Source organism: Rhinoraja longicauda, chromosome 7 (assembly GCF_053455715.1).
Source record: "Rhinoraja longicauda isolate Sanriku21f chromosome 7, sRhiLon1.1, whole genome shotgun sequence".
Taxonomy (NCBI): Eukaryota; Metazoa; Chordata; class Chondrichthyes; order Rajiformes; family Arhynchobatidae; genus Rhinoraja; species Rhinoraja longicauda.
In genome coordinates, this window is record NC_135959.1 from 53,453,170 (window position 1) to 53,480,955 (window position 27,786).

At 40.1% G+C, this 27,786-nt stretch overlaps 1 protein-coding gene across 2 annotated transcripts in view; it reads right to left on the reverse strand.

Moving 5' to 3' along the window:
* LOC144595288 (mitogen-activated protein kinase kinase kinase kinase 4) overlaps positions 1-27,786 on the reverse strand; it is a 247,524-nt gene that overhangs the window by 98,342 nt on the left and 121,396 nt on the right. For both annotated transcript variants that reach the window (XM_078402596.1, XM_078402595.1), the window contains exon 4: positions 4,150-4,275. In XM_078402596.1, the coding sequence (XP_078258722.1) occupies positions 4,150-4,275 (126 nt within the window). The remainder of the gene's footprint in view (positions 1-4,149; positions 4,276-27,786) is intronic.

Below are 27,786 nucleotides of genomic sequence, written 5' to 3' on the forward strand. Positions count from 1 at the left end.
TCGTTGAACTCCCCCTCTTCCTAACTTGACACCATTCAGATAATAATCTGCCTTTCTATTCTTACTTCCAAAGTGAATAACCTCACACTTATCTACATTAAACTCCAGCACATTGTGTTTTGATCAAGATTCCAGCATCTGCAGTTCCTTGTCCCTAAAGAAAATTAGTTAATAACTTGATGCACCATTGTTCCTGCAGAATTAATGTTGTGCATTTACCTAAAATGTTTCAGTATAATGCCTGGAACCGCATTAGCCACTAGAGAGAGAGAGAGAGAGAGAGAGAGAGGGAGAGAGAGAGGGAGAGAGGGAGAGAGAGAGAGAGGGAGAGAGAGAGAGAGAGGGAGAGAGAGAGGGAGAGAGAGAGAGAGGGAGGGAGAGAGGGAGGGAGGGAGGGAGAGAGGGAGAGAGGGAGGGAGGGAGAGAGAGAGAGAGAGGGAGGGAGGGGGAGAGAGAGAGAGAGGGAGGGAGGGGAGAGAGAGAGAGAGGGAGGGAGGGGGAGAGAGAGAGAGAGGGAGGGAGAGAGAGAGAGAGAGAGAGAGAGAGAGGGAGGGAGGGGGAGAGAGAGAGAGAGAGAGAGAGAGAGAGAGAGAGAGAGAGAGAGAGAGAGAGAGAGAGAGAGAGAGAGAGAGAGAGAGAGAGAGAGAGAGAGAGAGAGAGAGAGAGAGAGAGTGTGTGTGTGTGTGTGTGTGTGTGTGTGTGTGTGTGTGTGTGTGTGTGTGTGTGTGTGTGTGTGTGTGTGTGTGTGTAATATGTTATGATCTTTATAGGAACTAGGTCAACAAATGTAATTAGTGGCATGTGTTGCATCGAGTTGCACAGATCACACACAAGGATTTTGTTTTCATCACTCAGATACAATTACATTAGCCAATTAAGTTTTATTATTGTAATCCGTCCACACTGCAATAAACTCAAAAGCTCAGTCCCAGTCTTCTTTAGCTTACTTTTTTCACTTTTTATTTCCGATTTACAGAATGTTTGCTTTTCACAATCGCAGGCAATGCAGAGTCGTGGACTAATGGGAACAGCTGCCAATGGTAACAGAAAAACAAGCTGAATGCTTCAATAGACCAAGTACAAGAACACTGAGCTTGCTTGCCCGCATGAATATTCTTCTAACACCAGATCGAAAAGCTGCAATAATAGACTTAAGACAGCTTGTTCTTCTGCTTTAGGATTCATCCTAGCAACAGCAGTTGGTTTACATTTACCACAATTGGACATTGTGGAACTCGTGCTGATGCATGCCATGGTGTGAGATGCAAGATGCTTTTATATCAGTCTATGCAGCTGCAAGTGAAAAGTGCTTAAATGCAGTCTCCCAACGTCGGAAATCCCCAATCCTCCACTTAATGTTCGAAAAGAACGCAAACTCAAGAGTTAAGGATATGTATTCGCCATGTGCATAAGACATGGACTGGAACAATGAAATTCTTACTTGCTGCAGCTTGAGATGTTGCATCTTGAGATGCAACAATAACAATATACAGTAAATTACCAGAAACATGTGTCAATGCTGACAACTGTCTGCAGATGGTCATGTAAAGACTTAAATCATTCTGCCGGGTGCTCATCTTGATGCTATTGCTGCAGCAGTTCATAAATGGGAAGCAAAGCACCCTTGCTCCAGTTAATGGCTGGATCAACATTGGTTGGAATCTATAGATAGTTACAACAAATATAATTATTGTTGAAGAACAATTTGGTGCATTGACCAGAATGAAGTGGCAATTGAGTCTCAGAGACTACATGTTCCTAAAACAAAATTCCTTTCACCAGCCTTGGCAGAGTCAGCAGCAAAGTCCTGTTCTTCAAGAATATTAACCCTGAAAAGAATTCTGCTTGAAGTGCAGTGAGTACATGGTTTCCATGCATCAGATGATTCGAGTGAGGCCACTAGATAAAACAATATCTATATAAATTTATATTACTAAAGCTCTCATCTTGTATTTTTGGGTGTTTGTGGATAGATTTGTTCCCAAAATGCAGTCAAAATGGTACATGATAGTGCAACAATTTTAGGCCCACCTTACTCACCATTGTCCTGCGGTTCAAATGTTTGTTATATTTTAAAAGTTATTCACTTTTTAAACTTTAAAAATCACTTTTTAAACTTTAAAAATCACTTTTTAAACTTTAAAAATCACTTACTTTTTAAACTTTAATAAATCCCTTTTCACTTACCCTGCCCGTTAGCCGCGCCTGCCTCCGTTTTCGACGTCACAATGGAAGGTCCGCGCGAGCGCAGTTGGGACCTCGGAGGGGGGAGGGACCCGCTCGAGTGGCGACCAATCGGGGTGGGGGGGTGAGTGAGTGGCTCCTTCTCCCCTTTCCTTTCCCCCCTCGCCCACCCCGGCCATGGGGAGGTTTAAGGGGGGGCGGAGTGGGTGTGGAGGAGGGAAAGAAGAACCGCGGGGCGGGAATGGCCATCAGTAGAGGTTTGGACCCAATGCGTTGCCCGCCGGGAGGTGTAGTCCATGCTCCCATCCGGCTCCAGCGCCCCGGACCATCACCGGACTACAACTCCCAGCGAGCAGCGCGGCACACGCGTACACACACCTCCAGGGTAATAATAAAAATAATAATGATATAATATAATAATAATACAAAATATAATGTAAGAATATAAAATTTTATATTGTATATCTATTAATTTATATTAATCTCTTGCAGAGGAGGGGGATGTGGGGGATCTGACTGCCCGGGTTGAGGGGGGATGGAGTGGGTGAGGGGGGTGGAGGGAATGGGGAAGAGGAGGGGGGGACAAGGGAGGTTCAGGGAGGATGGAGTCCCTGAGTAGGGGTGGGGTGGGGGGGGGGGGCAGGGTAGGGTACTAGACCAATGCAGGAGAGCTTTGGGCCCACTGGGTCCACCCTGTTCTAGTTACTGATATAAATGGGCCTGCAGATGATGTCAAAGTGCATGTTTAAAAATTTTTGGTTGCTCTCTAGGTTATCAGAAATAAACAAACAGCAATTTGGCCTGAAGAATATGTAGAGAGCACGCTTTTTCAAGAGATTGTAGAATATTAAAAGACTTTGGAGATACCGACAGACTGAATCTTGTAAGTTTTCTAAACCCTTCGTACCGATGTATCTGCGCAAATATCATTTGAAAGTCATACCTGCATCTGTTTCCATAGTTTCCTCTGGCAACTCATTCCAGATATCAACTGCGCTGAGTGAAAAAGCTGCAAAGAAGGTCCTCTGAAATCTCTTCACTCTCGCCCTAAGTCTATGCCCTCTAGTTTGAGAATCGTCTACTCTGGGCATTCACTTCATCTATGCCCCTCATTATTCAATACTTCAATAAGGTCACTGCTCATCCTATTATCCTCCAAAGAAATGGTTCCTGCCTCTCCAGCCTCTCCGTACAGCTGAGGCTCACAAGTCAAGATAACAGTCTGGTGAATCTTTTGTGCCTCCTTTCCAAATTAATGACCTCACTCTGGCAATAGAGGAGGCCCAGAATAGAAATGCCAGTATGGGAAAGGGAAGAAGAGTTAAAATGGTTAACAACCATGAGATCCAGCAGGCCTTGACAGACCAAGTGCAAGCCTGCCTTCAACCACTGAAGGTCACCTAACCTTCTGTCTCCTTTCTCTGTTCGTTTACTTATTTATCTATTTATTCACTTCTCTATGTTCTAGAAATCCCTGTAAAGCGTCTTTGAGTGTTTGAAAAGCGCTATATAAATGTAATGCATTATTATTATTATTATTATTAAGTGTTCGGTGAAACAGTTGCAATATGGAGGATCTTAATTTTGTGTCAATTAAGGAAGAGCACTGATTCAAGCCGCATCTGCTTTTTAATTGGATTTAACTTATCATCACCTTCCAAGCATTGCAATGTACTTGTAATCTGACAATCTCCATTTTTACCTTACAAAAGATAACCAAAGAAAAATCTGCACTTGCCACAATTTGCTGGAAGAATAGCAGCAAAACTAATACCAAGAGTGAATTTCAGCATGATAAAAGCTTCCACATCATCTCAAAATTACCGTTCTTATTTACAGAAAAACGTGACTCCTTTATTTCCGCAGAAAACTCAATGACCAAGTCAACTACACTTCAAAGCAATTCATTCACTCAACACGAATCACCAAGATCCTTTAAGCAATATAATAAATATATCTGTTTACCCAGAGTTGATCATCGTGTCCAGGTAGACTCTTCTTTATAAAAGCACCATAGTAAGTTGCTATATTCCTGTGGTGAGAATACTTTTTCAGCATATTGATCTCCAGTTTGATTTCTTCCTCTTCATCCTGAAAGAAAAATGCACTTCATTAGATACATTGCAAAACACGAAAAATTTGATTAAAAGGTTTTATAGTGTCTTGAAATTTTTAGTTTACTTAAATTGCTAGGTATTTCATTGCATCGGAGATCACTGAATTGTCAAATTGGCCTGGTGTTTTCCTTCTTCACACTTTGGATCATCAGCTTAAACCCTTGTATCACCAGTGTATTTGAAACTTCAACTTTTACTCTCAAATATCATAAAGAATCTTGCACTAAACCAAGTCTACATTAATAAACATGTGGATGTACTCATAATTACATAACAGTGACAGAGCAATACTACCCGTGACATCTCCTTAAAAATATTTTGCGACAGTATTTCAAAGTGTTGTAATGGTTTACTAACAATGGGAAAACCAGAACTAACGTGTCAAAATATATTGCTGGACTGCAGCACCAAAAGACAAAGTTCTTTGAAAATAGTAATTCCAAAACATTTTGTCTGGTGACAGAGTTCAGTTGGCAGTAGGTCAAGAGAATAGAAGCTTGAGGTGCTGTAAGAAACAGATACCTGAACGGATGTTTCACCATTCAGACTGCTCAATGAGCCTGGCATTCAAACTCTGCCCACTTACCCCTGGAAATTTTAAATGATTACCACATATACAAGATCCAAAGTTGGAAACAGTAAACCCTAGAAATAACGGACCTCTATATAGCGGATTTTGGTTATAACGGACCGAGACCCGTGACCCCCCCCAACCAATCGCTGGCACCACATGACGTATTTCCGGTTGTGGGTACGGCGAGAGCAAGCAGTATGAAGGTGTCGTGAATACCGGACCCGTCCCCAGTGCATCCCGGACTAGGGTTAAGCTTTACTCCCCTCATTCGATTATAGTGCACAATCGGCACTTGTTTTGGATGTGAATAGAAAGCCCCCCATTAAATGCCTGCTAGAACAAATACATGCCAAAAATGTGCATCAAATATTCAACATCTGATTAGCCAAACTTTGGCGAAAAAATGGCATTCAGGAACTGAAAGCTTTCCACAAAGTGTGCACAATATCGGGAGTAGAATTGCATTGAATCTAATTATCTGCCGGAAAAAAAGCATACACATAAATCCTAACAAGCTACAAGGCAGGATCTTCGACAGGGAGTAAGAATATTCAGATTTGGGAGAGACAGCGCCCACAAGTCCACGCTGACCAGCAATCCTCGTACATCAACACCATCCTACACACTAGGGACAATTTACAATCTTTACCAAAGCTAATTAATCTAGAAACCAACACGTCTTTGGAGTGTGGGAGGAAAACGGACCACCCAGGGAAAACCCACTCGGTCATGGGGAGAACATACAGACAGCATCTGCAGTCGGGATTGAACCCGAGTCTCTGGTGCTGTAAGGCAACAAATCTACTGTTGCACCACCCCCGCGAATCCAGGCTCTGGGTTTGTCTGATTTGCCATAACACGAGGTGGATAAAACACCCACATTTACAGATAAGTGATATTCTGGATTTGTATCCTTTGTGGAAAGGATCGGTGTCAGTAATTAAGTTTATGTTCTTGACAACGTTCTTTCTAGATCTTCAAATATCCCCTTCAAATAATTTACAAGTTGCTTTAAGGAGAAAAAATATCTGCGCTTTATGTGAAGTTTATTTTCTGATTTGCTCATCAATTCTGTTTGTAATTATCCTAACATTAACTAATGATAACTATCTCCCAACAGATGTAAATAATACATCACAATTTATCAATTTTTAACCTCTAATATTAAAGACATGTCATCATTTAATCTTCAGAGCTTCACTGAAAATAATCTCAGCTCTAAGTCTCTCCAAACTACAACTCCATGCTCATTACCATTTATCAGTCCTATAATGAAGTGCCAACACAAATAGCACTATAATTTACACTTGATTACCTTGTACATTTTACATTTGCATTTGATATACAAATACAAAGAATTAATTTTCTTTTTTAATGTCCCTGAACTACTTGCTCTGCCACCTTCAATGGCTCATCTGTGTAAATCAAGGAGCTTCAGCTGGTCCAGCTCATCTGAAATTCTTGCTTTATAAATTGCACAGATCCATCACTTGTAGCTGGCATCTGAGCATAATCACAATGTATTCATCTAAGTGATGAATTGCTCCATTGCACAGACCCCTACAGGCTCTAAAAGAGCTCTTTGGTGCTGATCACTAAAATATAGACTGGAGGCAGATTAAGTTTTCACAATGCTTGTACTGTTCAATCCAGAAGTACCAATACAAAACAGGACAACGGGAACACTGGGATGGATACATGCTGCTTCTTATCATTGAACATTGGACCAGAGTTTAAGGAAACTTAAAACAAACAGCACTTATTATCCTCAGTTTGCTCTCTTTGACTCTTAAGATAATGGTTAGAAGATAGTACCATTTGCCAAATATAGCAGGCTTCCATTGTAAGTATTAATGGTACAAATAGCTACTTAAAATAGGATGGTATTTAAAATTTCCTATCTTGAGGCAATGACCATCTGCAATAAATTACAAACCTTTCTACAATTGAGGAACACATCGTGCAGCTTGTAGTTGACAGGAACGTTGGAGAGAACAAAAAATGTCTTTTTGGTTCAGTAGGGTTGATGTGAATGGGTAACTGATGGTCAATCGAACACTGTGAGCCAAAGAGCCAGTTTCACTACAATATGACTGACAAATTTAAATAGAACTTATTCAGAAATTTAAGAGCATAAATATATTTTCTCGAATAATCCTAATAAAATTCTGTGCATTAAAAAGTGGTTAAGGTATTTTTTAATGCATTCTGTAGAAACCTGCTGCAGTAAGATAGATGATTTACTTTATTTTTTACTGCAGCTGCTGACAATGCACACATTACAAGATAATGGGCCTAATTCCAGCACCTACAAATGCTAATTTGTTAAACAGGGATGTTAAGAAATTAATTTCCTAACACATTATTCAACAGTTCAGCTGTTCACGAGAGTACAAAATGATCTAGTTTTAAGTATGGAAAGAACAAATCTGAGCACATTTGTCCTTTTTTCTTACAGACACAGCTCTTTTATGCACACCTCAAGTGAAAGATTGTGTGCATTTCACCAGATGGCATTGAAGGTAAGTGCCCAATTGACCAATAACATTAACAATAATAATCCTAATCCAAACACACAGGAAGATTGCAGGTTAAAAATGTATACAACTCACTGCCTGTCCATGAATTTGCAGAACAATTTGGCACTGTCATCACATTAAATAATTTTATTGTCATAGATTCCAATTCTTGAAGAATTCGTGATGTTTTGTGTTAGGAATCTTCTTGATATTAAAGGCAATTTCTAAAATAGTTTATTTCTTATGGAATGCATTTAGTCCAACCATATATTGGTACAGAGCACATTTTTTTATTCAATTGAATGAAAGATACAGCATGGAAACAGGACCTTTGGCTCGCCGAGTCCACACTGACCATTCACACAAGTTCTATGTTATCCCACTTTCTCATCCACTTCCTAGGGATTCACACGCTAGGGGCAATTTTACAGGCCAATTAACCTACAAACCTGCATATCTTTGTGATGTGGGAGGAGTACCATCTACAAAATATCATGCAGTTATTCACTCCGGCTCCCCTAACCATTTCCAAGTAGCACACCATTCTGCCTTGGGAATGTAATAGGTCGCCCTTCGCTGCCATTAAGTCTATATCCTGGAACGTCCTACTCAACAACGCAGTGGAATTACCTTCACCAGAAGAGTTGCAGTCATTCAACACAACAGCTCATTAACACCTCTTCAAGGGCAATCAGAGATGGCCAATAAATGTCATATTTGCTGGTGATGCCCAGATTCCAGAATACAATTTAAAAGAATAACAGTAGATGATTTTATGCTGCAGTGGCTGATGAGGTATGAGGATAGAAATGCTTAAATCCACAGCCATCTGTCTTCCCCGATGCAGGCAACCACCAACCCAACCAGTCATTCCCCATTTCATCACCCCTCCGCGCACTTGGATTCCTCACTCATCTAACACCTCGTGCTTGCAGTCTACAGGCCCATACCTCTACGTGCATTCATTAAAAAAATCACATGCTTTTGTTTTAACTTGGCCCAAAATGCCTTGAAAAATACTAATCCACGAATCCTGATTTCCTTCAAACTTCTGCTCTTCCTGTGTGGCGCCACTCAAAATCAACAACATTTAAGAAAAATCTTGTTCTGATTACTATCCATTATCGTTACGCCTCTTAATTCCAATTCCATGTCCTTCTGTGCTTATTGGTTCTTGTTACTTTAACCAATTAAACATACGTAATAATCAGAATACATGCAGTCTGACAAATCCATTGGAGGTCTCCAAGCCACATTTCCTTCACTCCCTATGGTGCATTTTGTTGATATGAGATCATTATGATCTTGCTTCTAAGCTGTTGCAGCAGTATTGGATTACGCTGCCCCAAAAGCAGCAAAATCCATTAGAGGGAGATGTTAGGGCTGGGAGTGGAGTCTCACCAGACATCTCAAAACACTCTCAGTGAAACTTCTAATTCTAAATCATTGAACAGCTCATCAGTCCCATGGTGTACCATGTCTAACTTCACAAGAAGGAAAGCTGGCAGCTCGAGGACACTTGTGTCAATTGGAAAAAATGATTAATAAGGAAATTTAAACTTTCATAAAAGTTATTAAGATCCAAATATCATTCCTGTACAACATTTTCCTAGGTGTATATATGGTTTTTTTTTTAAATGGTGTTGCTTTGATGACAGGATGGGGCTCAATTATCCCTGAATTTCAGAGTCAGACAGATTTCATTGAGTCTAATATTATTACAAAGATAAAAAAATAAAGCAGATACTCAGCAGGTCAGAGAACACTTGTGGAGGCAAATGCTTAGGTGACATTTCAGGTTAGGACCCCTCTTCGACAGATCCCAGGAAGATCCTGAACTGAAAAATCGCCTGTCCATTTCTCTCTACTGCTGCTTGACCCGCTGAGTTCTTTCAGCGCTATTTTTACCTTAAGTTTCCAACTTCAGCAGTCTCTTCCATCATTACAAAAACAAAAGCAGGTTAAGATCAGCAATTTTCTGAACCAGTTGGGCATTTACAGTCGCCATTTCTGATATGGCCTTTCATTTAATGTAATATTAATTTTAATTGCCTAGTTACAGTGGGATTCAAACTCACCTGCATATCAATAGACTACCCTTCACATAGCAGTTCTGGTAACTAAACCATTGTACTACAATATCCCAAGATAAGAATATTATGCCATTTGACAGAAAGATTCAATGCAAAAGTTGAATTATGTTTCTAACCATTTGTTTTAAGAAAATTGTCATCCATAATTTTTAATTGCTGGTTGAGGGAGTTGAGCATTACGCACTCCAGCCCGAATGTGACAAAAAAACTAATTAAAATCCATCTGTACGCCTATAAAATACCAAGATGCAAGACATCAAGAAGAAAAAATATCAATGAAGCCAGCGGGATTGCTCAAAAGGTTACCACTGATGAAACTGACTATAATTTATTTGATGTTCATAAATCTTACCATTATGAAACCAATCATAAATTATGGACGAGTACAAGAAATGTGAAAGTAGCACCATGGTACATTGAAGAAAAGAGCAAGACTTAGCACTGAATAAGTTTAGTTACATTGTGAGGTTGTTGCTCATTCATCAGATCAATTGTGGGAGTATTTCAAAGACAAAACAGCACAAAATTAGTGACATTAATCATTAATTACATTCTTAATCAATTGAAATGCATAAATAGTAAAAATTATTATCTTACAAACAAATAAAATACATTGGCGAAGGAAGGTAGCAACTGGTCCAGTCATCTTCTGATTGGATTGTGTTTTTTATTATTTCCACAGAAAAAATTGTCCACTTATGTTCACAGATTTATGAATTGTAAGATTTCAAAATTTTCTGGCACTCTATGCCAAAGTAAGTGGTTAAAAACATGACTTTAAAAGTATAGACACAAGGAACTGCAGATGCTGGTTTACAAAGGAAAAAGACAAAGTGCTGGGATAATTCAGCAGGTCAGGCAGCATCTCTGGGGAACATGATCAGGCTATGTTTTGGGTTCAATTATGCTTTTATTGTCATATGTGTGAAGTGCAATTGCAGAATGAATTTTTTTCTTGAAAAACAGTGGACACAGGACAGCACAGCAGTAGGGTTGCTGTTTTACAGCGCCAAAGACACGGGTTCAATCCTGACCACGGATGATTGTCAGTACGGAGTTTGTATGTTCTCCCTGTGGCCTGCATGGGTTTTCCAGTTTTTTACTAAAGACGTACCGGTTTGGAGCTTAATTGGTATAATTGTAAATTGTCTCTAGTGTGTGTGAGATATTGTTAGCGTGTGGGATCGCTGGGCGGCGTGGTGATCCGAAGGGCCTGTTTCTGCGCTGTATCTCTAAACTAAACTGGAGTATTGCCATATCCAAGCACATCCCCTGAGCACATCCACTTTACCAAGTCTGCAGAAATAGTTCACTGATCTCATATGCAAGAGGCGGGTTGGGACTCTTCTTCAGACTGAAGAAACATTGCCTGTCCATGATCTCCAGAGATGCTGCCTGACCTGTTGAGTGACTCCAGCGCTTTGTGTAATGTTTTTATACTTTAAAAAGCATGTTAACAGTTTCTGCCAACTTCAGCAAACTAAGGACACATATTTACTTATATTGCAGCAAACTTTTCATGTTACATCATGCTGATTTGGCCACTGGCATATACAAACCCTAAAGGACTGAAAATAATCTCTACTGCTTATTTGATGACATGAAAAGATCACTGATTGAGCTCACTAGATTTTAATTAGGAACTTAAAATATAAAATTATTTGGCAGTTATATCTCTTGAAGAGTAAATGATTACAAACGTTATAAACAAAAAAACATTTTTCTCCGTGTTCTTTGCTTTTTCACTTCTTTTCATTCTTCATCTAGTTTCTGCAGTTTACTGGTATTAAGTCTGTAACATTCCCAAATAAACGTGATATTCCAACATACGATCAAGAATAGTCTGTGGCAAACAAGAATAATTGCCAATCCCTCAGGTCATAGAACATTGCAACAGTAGATTGCACAAGGTGGGTAAATTTCAATCCCATCACACAGCTGCCTTTATTGTTTTGTAGCCTGATCTGAATCATGATCACATATGCTCCCTGATATTTGTACTGTAGGTGTCTATTCATTCACACGAATTATGGAAAATCCAGCAAGCATTGCTTAAAAAAACTGAAAACCTAACGGTAGCGCAGCGGTAGAGTTGCTGCTTTACAGCGAATGCAGCGCCGGAGACTCAGGTTCGATCCTGACTACGGGTGCTGCACTGTAAGGAGTTTGTACGTTCTCCCCGTGATCTGCGTGGGTTTACTCCGAGATCTTCGGTTTCCTCCCACACTCCAAAGACGTACAGGTATGTAGGTTAATTGGCTGGGTAAATGTAAAAAAAAAAAAAAATTGTCCCTAGTGGGTGTAGGATAGTGTTAATGTACGGGGATCACTGGGCGGCACGGACTTGGAGGGCCGAAAAGGCCTGTTTCCGGCTGTATATATATGATATGATATGATATGAAATAACTAAAAATCCTCAATGAAACACCTAAATGAAAGTTTAAAAGGTTAGCATTCACGATACTTCATACCACTGACTAAAATTGCCATCAATGCTGCTTAAAATATCTAACCTTATCGCCCCCAGCCAAACCAGATGTGGTGGTAGCATAAAAGCAACTGAATGCAGCTTTGAAGAAATTGCCTATAGAATCTCGCCATGTGGAGAGAATTTAATTTTACCTAAAAATCAGGTGGTGTGCTAAATTGTTCACATTTGAATTTCTTATGTAACATGTGCCCCCAGGGGAGTTATAGAGTTTAGCATAAACTAACAACATCTGATTGTTTTCCATTCCTGTTTTCCATTACCATTAAGTTCCAAAGGTATTCCCTTTGAATAGGTTGATGAGAATACCCCCCCAAAAATATCTGAATTTAGCTATCCCCCTCACCCCGAAGTGCACACCTCTAGTAATGCTGGTCTGTAAAGTTAAAACATATTTCCTACTTAATGAAATATGCTCCAGCACCTAGGTTTTGAAGTCTGTACATCATATCATGGTCCAATGCCTTTCAAACAGCAACACAGTTAAGCTATGATTGCACAGAAAACAAGGGATTCTCTTCATCTGGACAGCCATTTTAGAGAAGGGGTCCAACCCGAAACATCAACTATTCATGTTCTCGAGAGATGCTGCCTAACCCACTGAGTTACTCCTACAATGTGTGCCTTTTTTATTTTAATCTCTCGTTAATAACTTTACAGTAAATAATTCTGTGTACGAAAACATCGCTTGGTACCTACATGAAGCAAACATATATATTTTTCAAAACAATCTAAATCAATAGGGAACGGCAAATTTTATCTGAAAAGCATGCTGATTCAGAGAGATGCATTTAGTGGTGACATCTCCAAGATTTGTTCAGCTGTCAAAAATCGCATTTGAAGCCCTCACCAAATCACTCAAGGCTTTAACTTCTGCCACAATTTGACAGACTCTTTTCTGCCTATTTACTTGCACATTTTATGCATGCTGCATCCCCAATAAAATAAACATGCTCAATATTGTACCTTTTTATTCTCGATCCCAATAAAATTTATGGAGAGGGTTTACAATATATATACAATTTAATTTAGCATTCATCGATATGCTTACTCTTTTATGGCCAAATAATTTTCTCTTCGGGTCCCCTCCATGTTATGATCACCCAACCTACAAAAGAGTATGTGGGAAACCGGTGGGATGCATGGAGATGCTGACATCTTCTGCACAAGGCAGGGGAGCAAGGCATCTCCATGTGCCTTATTTTGTCACCCGCCACGTAGCCTCAATTGGGGGCTGGGTTGAGCAGAGCAGACACCTCACTCATTGAGTCATAGATGCTGGCAGTGGCCACTCTTCCTGTGCTTGCCCGCTCTCCAGTGATAGCCATTTCTGTGATCCGAGGACACCCAATAGCTTAATCTTGGGGAGGGGGATTTCTATGGGTAAGACTGAACGTCAGTGGGATTTAAGTAAAGGCACATCCTACATGTAGGAGGCACAGTTAACTATTGAGAAGCATTCCAGCTGCAAACATTTCAAAATCCAAGCTCATGTCTGCACGACTAATTTTCAGCGTGGAGCACTATGCAGCAATCAGGAATAAGAATATTAGTCCACTATCCCCAGGTGCACGAAAGCCAATCGCAGAATGTCATCGGTTTCTCCAAGATTAATTAGCTTGAATCAAAAACTGAAATTGATAATGTTTTGCTCTCAGCACCTCTGACAATTGCTCTTCATTGATTAAAAGTTGTAGTTTACCAATGTGACTTTTAGCAGAAATCAAACAAAAGCAACGTGCACTTTTAAAGCTCAGACATCTTAACTCGAGATTTTGTAGTATATTGGAACGACTGTCATTGCTACCATATGGAGAAACATGGCGGCCAAATTGTACAGCACTGCCACATAAATAGATGGTAAGTCTATTTAATAATATAGATTAATGGATGAACAAGGAAAACTAATTTTCTTGGCAATTCCAACACACAAGAAAGCAAGAGGCTGCAGAGAGTGGTGAACATAGCCCGACCCATCACCAGCAGCTTTCCCCACCAGTTAAAGCATCAACATGAGGCACTACCTCAGGGCGGCAGCATATATCATCAAAGATACATCTGGGCCATGCCGCCTTCTCCTGTTACCGTTGGGCAGAACGTAGTCAGATACCAGCAAGTTCAGGAACAGCAACTTTCCTATGGGGCAGCACAGTGGTGCAGCTGGTAAAGCTGCTGCTTCACAGCGCCAGAAGCCTGGGTTCAATCCTGACCTCGGGTGCAGTCCGTGTGCAGTTTGCATATTCCCTGGTGACTGTGTGAACTTCAGTTTTCTCCCACATCCCAAAGACGTGTGGGTTAATTGGCCTCTGTGAATTGCCCCTAGTGTGTAGGGAGTAGAAGAGAAAGTAGGATAACATAGAACTAATACGAACGGGTGATTGGTGGTCGGCATGGACATGAAGGGGTGAAGTGTCTGCTCCCATTCTTATGACTCTAAACTATTGGGTTCTTGAACCAACCCGCACAACCACATTCCGACATTGACAACAGTTCACTAAGAACCATCTCACTTTTATAACTTTTTTCCCTGATTGTGTTTTGCACTAATGTCCTTTTTTGTAGTTTTTCTCTTTTTACTTTCTTGCAGGATGTCTAATTTACAAATAAGTTATCTCTAATTTGTGCATTGTCTGAGTGATGCTGCTGCAAACAAGATTTTCACTGTACATACGCCCCATTGTAATTGTCTGCATATGACAAAAACAACATGAAATGTACTATGGGGTCTATTACATTTAACTGGAGGGGGGCGGGGGGGATCTAAAATCTAACTGGTTAAATAGGACAAATTTTGTATTGGCATCTGCCGTTAATTAGACTTGGCCTTTCACCATTGGGTTTTTCAACATTTGGCGTGATATGTTGATGAAAGTGGGGGGGGGGGTAACAACATCACAGCAAAGAACATTAGACACTTAAACTAAACAAACTGGTCAAACTACTATAGCAAGGATTGTGAATTTTAAGTACAATGACCAGGGTGCAGATAAAGATAATTTCTTCTTTCCTCTGTTGGCAGCATTAAATATAAATAAGTGATAATTCATTCAGCTCTTAGGCCTCTTTCTCATTTCCATAGATGCAGTCTGACCAGGGTTTTCTGTTTTTATTTCAGAATTATTACATTTGCACTTTTCTTTATTTTCATGAAAAGTAAGAAAAGTGAATGCTGATCAATATTTTGTCTATTTCAACAACGTGCCTTAACTTTAGTGTGCAGAAATGTGCACTGAACTGGGTTACAAAAGAATGTGCTTATTTCTTTTAGGCTATAACATGCCAGAATTCCATTGCAAAACCATTAATTTTTCCTCTAATTTCTGCACATTTTTTCAACTGTATATTGATACGACTCCAATTATGGTGCTAATTTATTACTTCATTCTCTTCACATATTTTTAATTTCACATTGTAAATGTACAAACCGTGCAAGCCAACTAAACTGGTCATGATTAAATAACGCAGTAGAAATTACATTCCAATAGTTCGAGTCCAAAAAGAAAATATTCATTCACAAAGACCAGCAAATTTGTTCTTCCCTTCATACTGGTACGGCTTCTTCAAGCAATAGCAACATAAATCAATTGTATAAAACTTAATGTTTACATTGGCTGTTTTATATATATTATATGTATTATATATTAGACATAGGCGAGAAAGGGCAGAAAAAGTAATTTGGGCAACTCTCAAACAACTGTTTTGCCAACGTTGTCCTCATAGCTCTTTTAGTATTACTTCCATTTTTAGTGTCTCCAAGATTGGGCAACAATCGGCCCTGCACCTTAACAGCAGGGGCACTGGTAGAAATGTGCAGAATTGCAGATAACCACTTTGACTTCATGATTTTCCAGCTCTTATTGCTTAAAATCCAATTGATATATTTACTTTTGGTAACACAGGCACACTTTGCACCAGGCAGTACAATATGCAATACTCTGAGATAAAAACAGAACACATTGAAAACACTTGGAAATACCAAATGTTTTCAGAATTTTTGTTTTTATTTTCCATTTATACCACAAAGATTTTTTTTCCAATATACTAATAAGCTCTTGGCCAACAGGTATAGTTACATTATCTCAAGATTTATCATTGGAGGTCACGTCTTTCACTAAAAGGTGGTAGTGATGGGAAATGAGGGGCAATCTCAACTCTTCAGAGCTATTTATATAATGCCTAACAAAATCACTGTACACTGGTACTCCTCTCAGCACTAGTCGTGAGAGTACTCATTCATTAGAGCACTCATGGTCCTGGAGTCCAAACACTCACAGGTATATACCACCCGGCCCCTATCCCATACTGTGAATCTCGGGAATTCTCTGCCCTTGGGTGGTGGAGGGCAAATCATTACACAAATTTAAGTTGGATAAATAAATGTGTGAAATTAAGGAATTGAGGGTAAATGGGGAACTGGTGTAGAAGAGACCAGCAAAGATTAGCCACGATTATACTGAATGGTAGGAAGGCTCGAAGGGGCTTGTTTGCCAACTCCTGTTCTTACTCTCATGTTCTTGACCTTCTCTTGGGCTGCAGCTCGCTGCGTTGAGAACCAAAGCAATCCACCAACTCCAGTCCGCACTGTCATGCAGAGATGAGGTGCATTTGGCATTATCATTGTTGCAAGAATACCACCAGAGTGCTGAGCCTTCAACCGCATACTCCACACAACAGCTGTGAGGGAATGGATTTGTGTCAGATTCCGAGTACACCAGTATTGTCAGTAATATATCCCTCTACATAAAATGCGGCAACGGCCCCTTTTAGCTCTATTCCATTAACAGAATTGCCCCTGACTAATGGATCCCAAGTGGAAAGCAAAGTGCCAGTGTACTTACAGTGAGAGAATGCAGTTCAGACTGTTTAGGTAAGTGTATGAAAAAGGTCAACAGATTATCTGATGAGTTCACCATTTCACACATGTGGATGGCTCAGGATCCAATCTCAGTATATGAATTGATGGACTGACATGCCTTTAGTTCTTTCCAACTCAAAATCAATGTTCTCTATCATTTTATTGTCTCAAGATAATGTGCTAGAATAGACTCACACTGAAAGAGAATTTTCACCAATTCCCTGTGTGTGCAGGTTTAAGTTTCAAAATACTGACCATACAAATTCTCCAAATTCTACAGCGATAAGCAAGACAAAGAGAGAATGTTGACGTTTGATATCTTCTGTAAATGAGATGCGATCTATATTCCCTATTAATTTTCCTTTAAGGCCCTGTCCCAGTTCGGTGATTTTTAAGGCGACTACAGGCTACTAGGCTGTCGCCGCACAGTCTACTGTGGTTTGACACCAATGAGCATAGGTTGTCGTCTCCTGTCGTGGGCGCTGTCGTAGGTTGTCGCCAGGTGACTTAGGTTGTCGCCGGTGCTGACGATGGTTATCCACCTTTTATAAGAATTTTGTTTGTTTGAATAAAGTACATTTTGGACATTTTGACAAAAGATTGATGTTTGAAGTTATTGTATTTCAGAGTACTTACTCATGGAATTTCTTTCAAATATTTTAATTTCATTTAATTTGACCAATAAAACAAACACAAACATTGCACTGCATTGAAAAGCAAACTCTTTTCATTTATTTTGACGTTGCACTGCATTGGGTCTCTTCAGGGACAAGGACTTCAACCACACAGACCTCTTCTTGGGCTTCTTCTTCCCCATTCTTCTTGTCCTTCTGTCTTACAGCATGAGGGCCGCTGCAAGCAGCAGGGCTTGTTCTTCTTGTAAGAGCAATGCCATCATATGTTGCTCCATGGCAGTCATGATGCAGAATGATTGGAAACCCCACCCACACCCCTTTGGCGCCAAAATTATGTGAAATGGCTACAGTTGTCATCAGTTGTGACCGACAGGGTCGCAGCTTGTCGAGGGTGGAGGTAGGTTGACTTCAGTTGTCGTAGGCGCTGTTGTAGGTGGACGTCTTAAATCGCGATGACTGGGTCGCCGGTTGTCGGTAGCTTGCCGTCAATTAGGTGGTAGGTTGTCGTAGCTTGTCGTAGGGGGAGTCCAGTCGCCGGTTTTTCGGCGACCTGCTACGACTTACAGTCGCCGGCAGTCGCCTTAAAAATCGCCGAACTGGGACAGGTCCTTTACCCCGATCCATTTTGTGAATAAAGTAACAAAAGAATAGCCAAAGTGCTGCATCGTTGCAGTTAAATTAAATAATAGCGTGGAGTAAATGGCTTCCCCAACTATCTTCAAGCTTGCTGTGAATGGCATTGCAAAATGAGAAACTTCTAAAAAAAGAAGGGTTATCCTGAGATGAAAGGCAATGTTACTGCTGGTAAAGTAAAACAAGGAAAGCAAAGATCAATACTTGCAGGTTACAATTATATTAAAGCACAATGTCAAAGAACTAGATTTAAAAGTGCCTTTATCAAAGCAAAGCTTTTTTATTTGTTATTATTTATATTATGATTCATGATTGTGAAGCATCATTTTTCAGCAATTTTTCAGTGCAATGAATATTTGCAGTAAAATTGTGGGCAAGGGTGATGGATTTTTTCCAGTTTTGTCATCGATCACATTTCTATGAGATTGAAAGGCAAGATTCTCTTTGTTGTGAAATATGCCTTCAGAGAAAGGTGGGGCACAGGAATGAACACCACAGCTGTGTTGGGTTAGTAAGTTGCACCCTATCTTTTTTTTTTTAAAGTTACTTTATCCACTCCGGGTTTGATCCAATGCATATAGATGTTAACTTTGTCAGACAACACATTTATAGGATGTACACAAATGCTATAATAGCACATTTGTAAACTAGATGGGATGAAATTAAACTTTAAATATAGACTGAATGTCGGATAGGATTGATTGGATAAAATGGCTACGGGAATTTGTTCAATTTGATGGAAGGTTCGTGTTTTGACATCAGAAGAGCGAAGTTGCTCATGGCATAAAATAGGGTGGAAAATTCTGCTTAAGTGTAATCTGCTTAAGTACCCAATAATTTCATAATTATTGTAAGGGAGATAATAATTGAAGGAGAGGTGCCTCAGATGCTATTTATTGCAATATAACTTGCTTTGAAATTGTTGATTGGAGCTATCTTCAAGCAGATATATCTCACAAAAACAAATTGTGGAGTGTGTGCATCACATGATATGTTAAATTAGATTTTTTTAAATTAAATTATTCGATTGTAAGAAATCCGAATTGATCACGTAAAAAAACATACTATAATTTAGAGATTTAGGATTTAAATTAGTGTGATGTAGAAATAAATTAATATATAAAAATAAAATCAATAGGATTAACCTATTTAAAATATATTCAATTCACTGTCACTGTTATACTTGTAATACATTGCAATTTACTTGGATAAAAGAGTATATTAGATTTTATGTGCAGTTTTAATATTGTGAGGTGTCAGGCATGGATGAAAAACAAAGGCAAATAATTTTTAAAATATTTCTAAACTGTATCCTTATGAAATATGGGAGTAGTGAGTCAGTATTTTTTGCAATGTTTTCCATGTCTGCAGCGTTTACTGAGCAAATTGCTCGTAATATATTGATGAGCTAAAATAATTCATATGGGCAATGTGAATCAATTTAATTAAGATAATATATTGAAAACCAATGATCAGAAGTGACAGAGTATGTATAGGTTGCAACTGAATCATACTACCACAACTGAGAGCAGTCCTGAACTACTATCTACCTCATTAGTGACCCTCGGACTATCGGACTTTACTGGCTTTATCGTACACTAAACAATATTCCCTTATCATGTATCTATATACTGTGAATGGCTCGATTGTAATCATGTATTGTCGTTCCGCTGACTGGTCAGCACGCACCAAAAATTTATGACTGTACCTCGCTCGGTATACGTGACAATAAACTAAACAGAATTGGACGTCTAAAAACAAGATCTAGAAGAGATGAAGATAGCAAATTGTAATGTTCCAAGTAATAGAAGATTACAGAATATAAAAAGTGTCAAATTAAACATATGACAATGGGCAGGTATGCCGAGCTTAGGAACTGGCGCTGATAGGTGAAGGTAAACTCACTCAGACCAGAGGAAAAAGAAATGGTGAAGAAGCTGAACCTTGAATACCTCCAGACTACTTCTAGAGGGACCAATGAATAATAGCCACCACTGTTGCCCATCTAAAAAGTCATAACAGTTAAACCCAAAGCACTATTAAAATTGTAAAAGGAAATAATATTAAACAGAAAATTAACATTGAATTACATTTTCTCATGTCATTCTAATATAATCGAACATTTATGACAATGAGGAAAAACATTAAAATGGTGGAGGAACTCAACTGGTCAGGCAGCATCTGGGGAGGGATGGTCAGGCTGTTTCGTGTCACGACCCCGAGTCTGAAGAAGGTTCCCGACCTGAAACATCATCTGGCGACACCCTTCCCAGATGCTGCCTGACCTGCTGAATTCCTCCCGCACTTTGTGATTTGCTCAAGATTCTAGCAACTGCAGTCTCTTGTGTACCTATGGGACTTGATAGCAGAAAAGCTGATACCTTACCCTAACTGTGCACATAATCCTATCTGTACCGTTCACATGCTATTATTTTTTCATTCATTTCTCTTCTTCTGTATGATACATGCATTTTCTGCCATTAGAATTTAGCAATGTACTTATTTTTTCTATTTAGTTTTGTAGCGAAGAGCACCCAGAGAGAAGTGCATACAGGATCATACCTGAAAAACCAAGGGTTGGAGAATAAGTGCAGGGATCTAACACAGGAAGACCGAGATCATGTTCACCCTTGTCATATATTCTCATTTGCCTAATATCAAGTAACAAATCTGAATTTGAACAGAGGAATGTTTGACCTTCCAAGGTAATATGAGATTGCTCAACATCAATAAAATTACAAGTAGGTGTGATAACTGCAAGGTTTGGTGATATTTTGGCCTTTGCTATCCCTTTTCACAAAAATAAAAGATGGAGAAAGGTCAGAAAGTGAAGAAAATACCATGATCCTTTCAGGAGCTTAGGAGGAATGTAGCTATTTATTGGTATTTTTGAATAAAATTACTTAATGGTTATACTTGAAATATTGAAAATTCAGGTTAACTGCATCCAACTTTTTCCAAATCTCCCTTACCAAAAAGAAACACTTCTAGATGCTTTGCAAAGTATTCAATATAAATTTTACTGAAATTACTCAATTACTCAAATTTATACAAAAAATTACCCAAATACTTATATAAAAAATACTTCAATTTGTTTAAAATTACAAGTAACACTGCCAGCTTCCAATCAGGCAAAGCAATGCATCAATTAAAATTTTTGAAAAAGGTAGATATAGACGAAGGTCACAAACGGGAACAAAAAAACGTTAAAGATATTTTATATACATCCAGTAAAGTCAGTACAAATGTTGGTCACTTTCATGCAATGCTTGCTTGGAGGTTACAAGTAAACTGATATCATTCACCCATCTGCCTTCCAGATGAGCTATTTTCAATTAACATCCCTATAAGAAATAGATGCTTTCTCCATTCTAAACTGCAGAATAGACAATAGATTTGGATGAGGACTCTGAGGTGATTGAAACATGGAAAAAAATATTTAATCAAAACCTAGCTTGACAACTGTAAATGTAACTGGTGCCAGGAACCCAACAGTAATCAAACTTAAGAAAGACACAAGAGCTGGAGTAACTCAGCGGGACAGGGCCTTCAGACTCGAAACGTTACCCATTCCTTCTCTCCAGAGACGCTGCCTGTCCTGCTGAGTTACTCCAGCTTTATGTGTCTATCTTCGGTTTAAACCAGCATCTGCAGTTCCTTCTTACACAGAAATCAAACTTGCTGGACATCAATTTCTGCCATGGCACATAACTGCTTGAGAATCTGAAACATCTGAAAATTTCCAATTGTGTTAAGAAGGAGTCTGGATTAATTGAAAGCTACTTTTTTTTTTTTTTTTGTGATTTAGACATACTGTGTGGAAATACGCCCCTTTAGCCAACCAAGTCCATTCCAACCATCAATCGAACATACACTACTTCTATGCTATCCCATCCTACACACGAGGGGCAATTTACAGAAGTCAATTAACATACGAACATGCACGTCTTTGGAATGTAGGAGGAGACCGGAGCACCCGGAGAAAACCCACGTGGTCACAGGGAGAACAATAGACAATAGACAATAGATGCAGGAGGAGGCCATTCGGCCCTTCGAGCCAGCACCGCCATTCAATGTGATCATGGCTGATCATTCTCAATCAGTATCCCGTTCCTGCCTTCTCCCCATACCCCCTGACTCCGCTATCCTTAAGAGCTCTATCTAGCTCTCTCTTGAATGCATTCGGAGAATTGGCCTCCACTGCCTTCTGCGGCAGAGAATTCCACAGATTCACAACTCTGACTGAAAAAGTTTTTCCTCATCTCAGTTCTAAAGGGCCTACCCCTTATTCTTAAACTGTGGCCCCTTGTTCTGGACTCCCCCAACATTGGGAACCTGTTTCCTGCCTCTAACGTGTCCAACCCCTTAATAATCTTATACGTTTCAATAAGATCTCCTCTCATCCTTCTAAATTCCAGTGTATGTACAAACTCTGTACAGACAGCAGCCATAGTCAGAGTCGAAGCGAGGTCTCTGCTGCTGTGAGGCATCAACTCTACCGCTGCACCACTCTGCCGTCCTTTTGCTGGTACAAATAGTGTTCATCTCTGCAATCCATTTAGCTAAAGCCCGTCAGGACTGATTGCTGAGAGGATAAACCGACCCAGAGAATGCCCATCTCTTCTACCATTCCACTGTACATACCTCACTGTATTATTTACGACATGTGTGAATGGCAAGCCTTTAAAATATAGATATCAGTTGTGGAACAGACACCACAGTCTATTATCAAGAGAGTGACTCAAGTATGACTTGAATCCAAATGTGACCTGATTAAACAGTCACTGTGTTAAGGGTTGATTAATCCTAATTAATACAATTATTCCCAACTATTGCAGTTAAAACCTGTAGATCAGTGCATGTTCCTTTAACATAGTGACCTCACCACTACTAACCACTCCCCATTGTCTTTGGTATAATTGTAACTTCCCCACCTCCAGCTCGCTCTCTAGTGCCAGTGATGACCACGGACAGCTAGGGCATAATGTATGTGCAGTGTTATGAATAAACTTATATATAGTAAAAGACTCTGCCTACGAGTGGCATCCTTTTACATGGTGTCAGAAGTGGGACCATGCTAAGGAGCTGATGGAACGTTGCCGGCTTGACAGTTCGGACTTGTACCTTGCCCTCCTCAACCTCCGCAACATCTCCCGGGACCCCGCGCTCGGTTCCCCTGCGCAGCGCCTCCTGTCCCGCACCACTAGACCCCCCATCCCCGTCTCCCAGCAATCCCTGAAACCCACGGCTCGGAGCCCTGCCGCTGTCAGGGAGCGCATCACTGAGAAGCAGCTCATTCGGAAGCGCTCCTTTGACAAATCGTCCCGTCCCCTTCCACCTTTGTTCGCTGGCCAGGTTGTCCGGATGGAGTCGTCCTCCGGCCACCACCGGCTGGCCGTGGTCGTCGGCAATGCTGACTCTCCACGGTCGTACCTGGTCAACTACGAGGGTACCGTGTACCGTCGTACCCGCCAGCACCTGATGCTGGTAAACGAACCTGCACCGCCCCCCGCGATCCCGTATTCGCCTCCCGTCCACTACAAGGTGCCTGATGTGCCTCCTGCTCCGGTACATCCGCAGTCGCCCCAGCTACCTACCCCTCCCTCGCCTGTGCGTGCATCGCTTCCCAGTCCTCCTCCTTCCCCTGGTTCCCCGGCCTCTGTACCCGCACCCGTTCATGCTGCTCCTTCGACCGGCGGGGATGGTGGGTTGCGCACCCGCTCTGGGAGAGTGGTCAGGCCGCCTGTCCGGTACGGTGTGTACGAGTAGTCTGTTTGTAGTTTGAGCCTAGCGCATGAGCCGTGGTCACTTTGTTTCCAAGAGGAAGGATGTAGATCAGTGCATGTTCCTTTAACATAGTGACCTCACCACTACTAACCACTCCCCATTGTCTTTGGTATAATTGTAACTTCCCCACCTCCAGCTCGCTCTCTAGTGCCAGTGATGACCACGGACAGCTAGGGCATAATGTATGTGCAGTGTTATGAATAAACTTATATATAGTAAAAGACTCTGCCTACGAGTGGCATCCTTTTACAAAACCTTTTTAAAAGAATCAGCATGGTTGACAAATAGTATCAACGAATGTTGTCTAGTGAAGTTCAAATTCTCTGAATGAATCTACCAGTTTCGATTATCAGCAAAACTTAGGTGAATGTAATTGAAGGTAAGTGTAATTGAAGTGTGATAGGACAGTTACCTGTTGAAAAACAGGAGGCAGGAGATAAAATAATGGAAATGTACTATGATTATTAGAATGTGACATGAAATATTCAACCATCTCTGCTGAGCATACAATGTTTCACCATATACAACAGTGACTTGGGTTAAGGAAGACATAAAGTTCTATCCAGTTTTTTTTAAAAGAGGACATTGACCCAAATTTAGTTGAGCAGCTCCACGTCCATGTGGATAACTCATTGCTCCACAAATTCCCAATTCAGAGCTACAGAAGCGTCCTGGACCAAGTTGATAAGCATCTGCATCTGCAGTACCTCACAAAATAATCGGGTTTCAGAGTTATGCCAGAACAGTTAATATTAATTGGGGAATAAAACATCAGTTGTCAGAAAAAAACAATGAAATAACGCCATAGGATCTTAGATGATAGTTATATCTTCCGATTTAACAATACAGAGCAAGAGACTCTGAGCACAGGCTCAATTACGAGTAAAATAAATGAAGGTCATTGATTTGAAACATCGACATTTTTCTCTCCATAGTTGCTGTTGAAGCTGTTATGTATTTCCAGCATTTTTTTGTTTCCAAAAATAAATTTGCCAAATTTTCGTTTGGTATAACTGAGTTGTTAACATTTTGTAAAGTATTGATAACTGGTTTTTTTTTAATCCTCGAATCTACAAATATGAAAGACTTAGAAGGTACAACCAATGGAAAATTCCTCAAATACCAGCTGTACCTACTGGCAGAATTGCTTTTCTGCATCTAATCCAAAACACAAAGTTGTACAGATTAAGCTATTTCAATATAAAATGTGAGGATTTATTTCTAAAAGTAAAATACAAGTACATGCATTACTATTGAAAATAAACATTGGTAGAATAATGTGAGATTATACGCCACAAAAAAAGATTACAACAGAAAGTATAGCATATTTTTAAAAACAGACGCCAATTATTTTTCCTGTCACAGCATTAATAGTTATTGCATTAGTATTGATAGCACAGAAACAGGACATTTGTATTGACTGATCTTGACCATTTTACTTGCTCCATTTCAGCCTCTGCTTTTAATTCAGAAACACAAGAAATTGCAGATGCTAGAATCTTAAGCAAAACGAAGTGCTGGAAGAACTCAGAGGGTGAGGCAGGTCAGATACAATGATGCGCTTTTGTTTGCATGCTATCCTATTAAATGAAATCACACTAAAAGCAGGTACAATCAAGCCACACACAAGAACACAATGAAGATGGGTTGGGAGATCGAGCTTCCCCCATAAATTATGGGAAGACCATTCAGTAATCTATTAACAGCAGGAAGAAGCTGTTCATGAATCTGGTGGTACATGCATTCAAGCTTTTGTATTCTCTGCCCGATGGGAGAGGGGAGAAGAGGGAATGGCCGAGATGAATAACAGTCCTTTCACAGACACCCGTCACTTTGTCCGCCACCTCTGGGGTTAGGAGGTAGCGGTGGAGGGTGGACCGGTGGAAGATGGAGCGACAGAGTGGACAAAGTGACAGGAAGAGGAGAGGCAGTAGTGGAGGGGGAAGCGGACAAAGCAACGGCTAACATGAAGAAGCCGCAGCTGGTGAGAGAGCCCTGTTGTGACCAAGCGCATACTGTCTGTCGGTGGTGGTGGCCTGAAGAAAGTGGTGTCCCCAGTGGCTACAACGTGAGCCATGACAACAACCACATCAACTGGATGGTGCAGCAGCAGGTGAAGAAGGGCTCACTGGTGCACCTTGTGGAAGATGCCGGCAACTGGGCCGGGAGTTGCTCTCTGCTGCCTCTCTCGTTCTCACTCTCCTTCCCAGTGTCACACCAACAGTGGCCGAAAATGGAAGAGCAGCGAGCCCGGGCAATGTTGTTACATCTATGAAGTGGGCAGGAAGTCCTTGTCATCCTCCTGTTGCCATAACAGGTCATTCAGGAAACGGGACCACCTATTGTGAATTGTTTACCCAAGTGTGATTTTACACAACTCGCTTATTACACAAGTCAAGGAGTGTCTGTACATATAACACAGTAATATTTATACCACAAAATCCTCAAACAATTATTCAAAAATCAAATTGCAGAGGCCTTGAGTATAACAATAGCAGGAGAGAATTTTTTAAAGAAGTAAACACTAAAGTTTGCTGCAATATGTCATTATTTTCTGAAAGTTATTTGTCCGCTCCAGGCTCTTACACAAAACAGCTACAAGTACTAAACCAGGTTAAGAATAGTTGCTCATTGAATAACCTTATTGATACAGCCTATTGTTGAGTTGAGCTCTTAAAGTGAGCTTAGCCAGAAATGCAAATAATCAATGCAACAGTTCTACAAAGAATAGTTTGCTGATTTGGAAAGTTGGAACAATACTGAACACATCAACTTACACAAGTGTGTATTGATTTGGGAGAAAAATACAAAACAAAATCCAACTTTAATTGTTTTAGTGGTATTAATACAACTCTCTCCATTATGTCAAAATACAAGATTGTAGTTAAAAGTTATAATTACAGTTTATCAGCCAAAAAATGCCTGCATGTAGAAGTGCAAAGCAAAATTGAATCCTTGGTGGAAATAATTTTAGGTTGAAGCCCACCAAACCTTAGATTAAATAAAAATACAATAAATGCATTAAAAAAATGAGGGGAATGGACATGAAGGAAATAATGGTCTGCTGCAGATTTTCTTTTCAAATGAAAGCGATGAATTCTAACCACTTAATGTAGAAAATTGCAGGTAAAATTTTGTGGTGTGATTCAACTCAGATTTCCTGGGAAGAAAACAAAAGGGGATGATAAAACACAAAGTTAGCCCATCAGTATCTATGCTAGGCATCTCTGGAATTGGTGCATTCATCTCTGAACTATTGATACAATGAATAATGATAGCTAGCCATCTGGAAAGCAGACATCCATTTTTAACAGAGGGAATTGAAAGTAACTCCATTGAAGAAAACACCCTTAAAAGTCAAATCATTGTAACTCTTTGATCATACCTTTGATGGCACTCTTTACCTTATACTTGCAATTTTGAAGTACTCGTCTTTTTAATTATAGCTGCAATTATAGTGAGCGTCAAATGGCATTTGTATGCCAATATGCTCTGTGCTGTCGGTATTTTATAAAAGTCTTCCAATTTTTGTCTTTAATCACATTATGAATAATTCACTTGCAGCTTAAGCAACTCTGCTGATTAACCAATTGCTGCACTGAACTCTGGTCCTCTGCTGACCACAGTAACTGCAATGTACGCAAAATAAATATTCCAGAAACACTCAGGCTAAGGGGTTAGATCTCAGTCTACAGTAGCCTATTTTCCACTCATACTAACAGCAATGCAAGGCAGTGTTTGATTAGAGTCATCCAGTGTGGAAACAAGACCCACTTGCCCATGCCGACCAAGATGCTCCATCTACACTAGTCCCACTTGCCTGCATTTGGCCCATTGCCTTCTAAACCATTCCTATCCATGTACCTGTCCCAATCTTTTAAATGTCGCGATCGTACCTGCC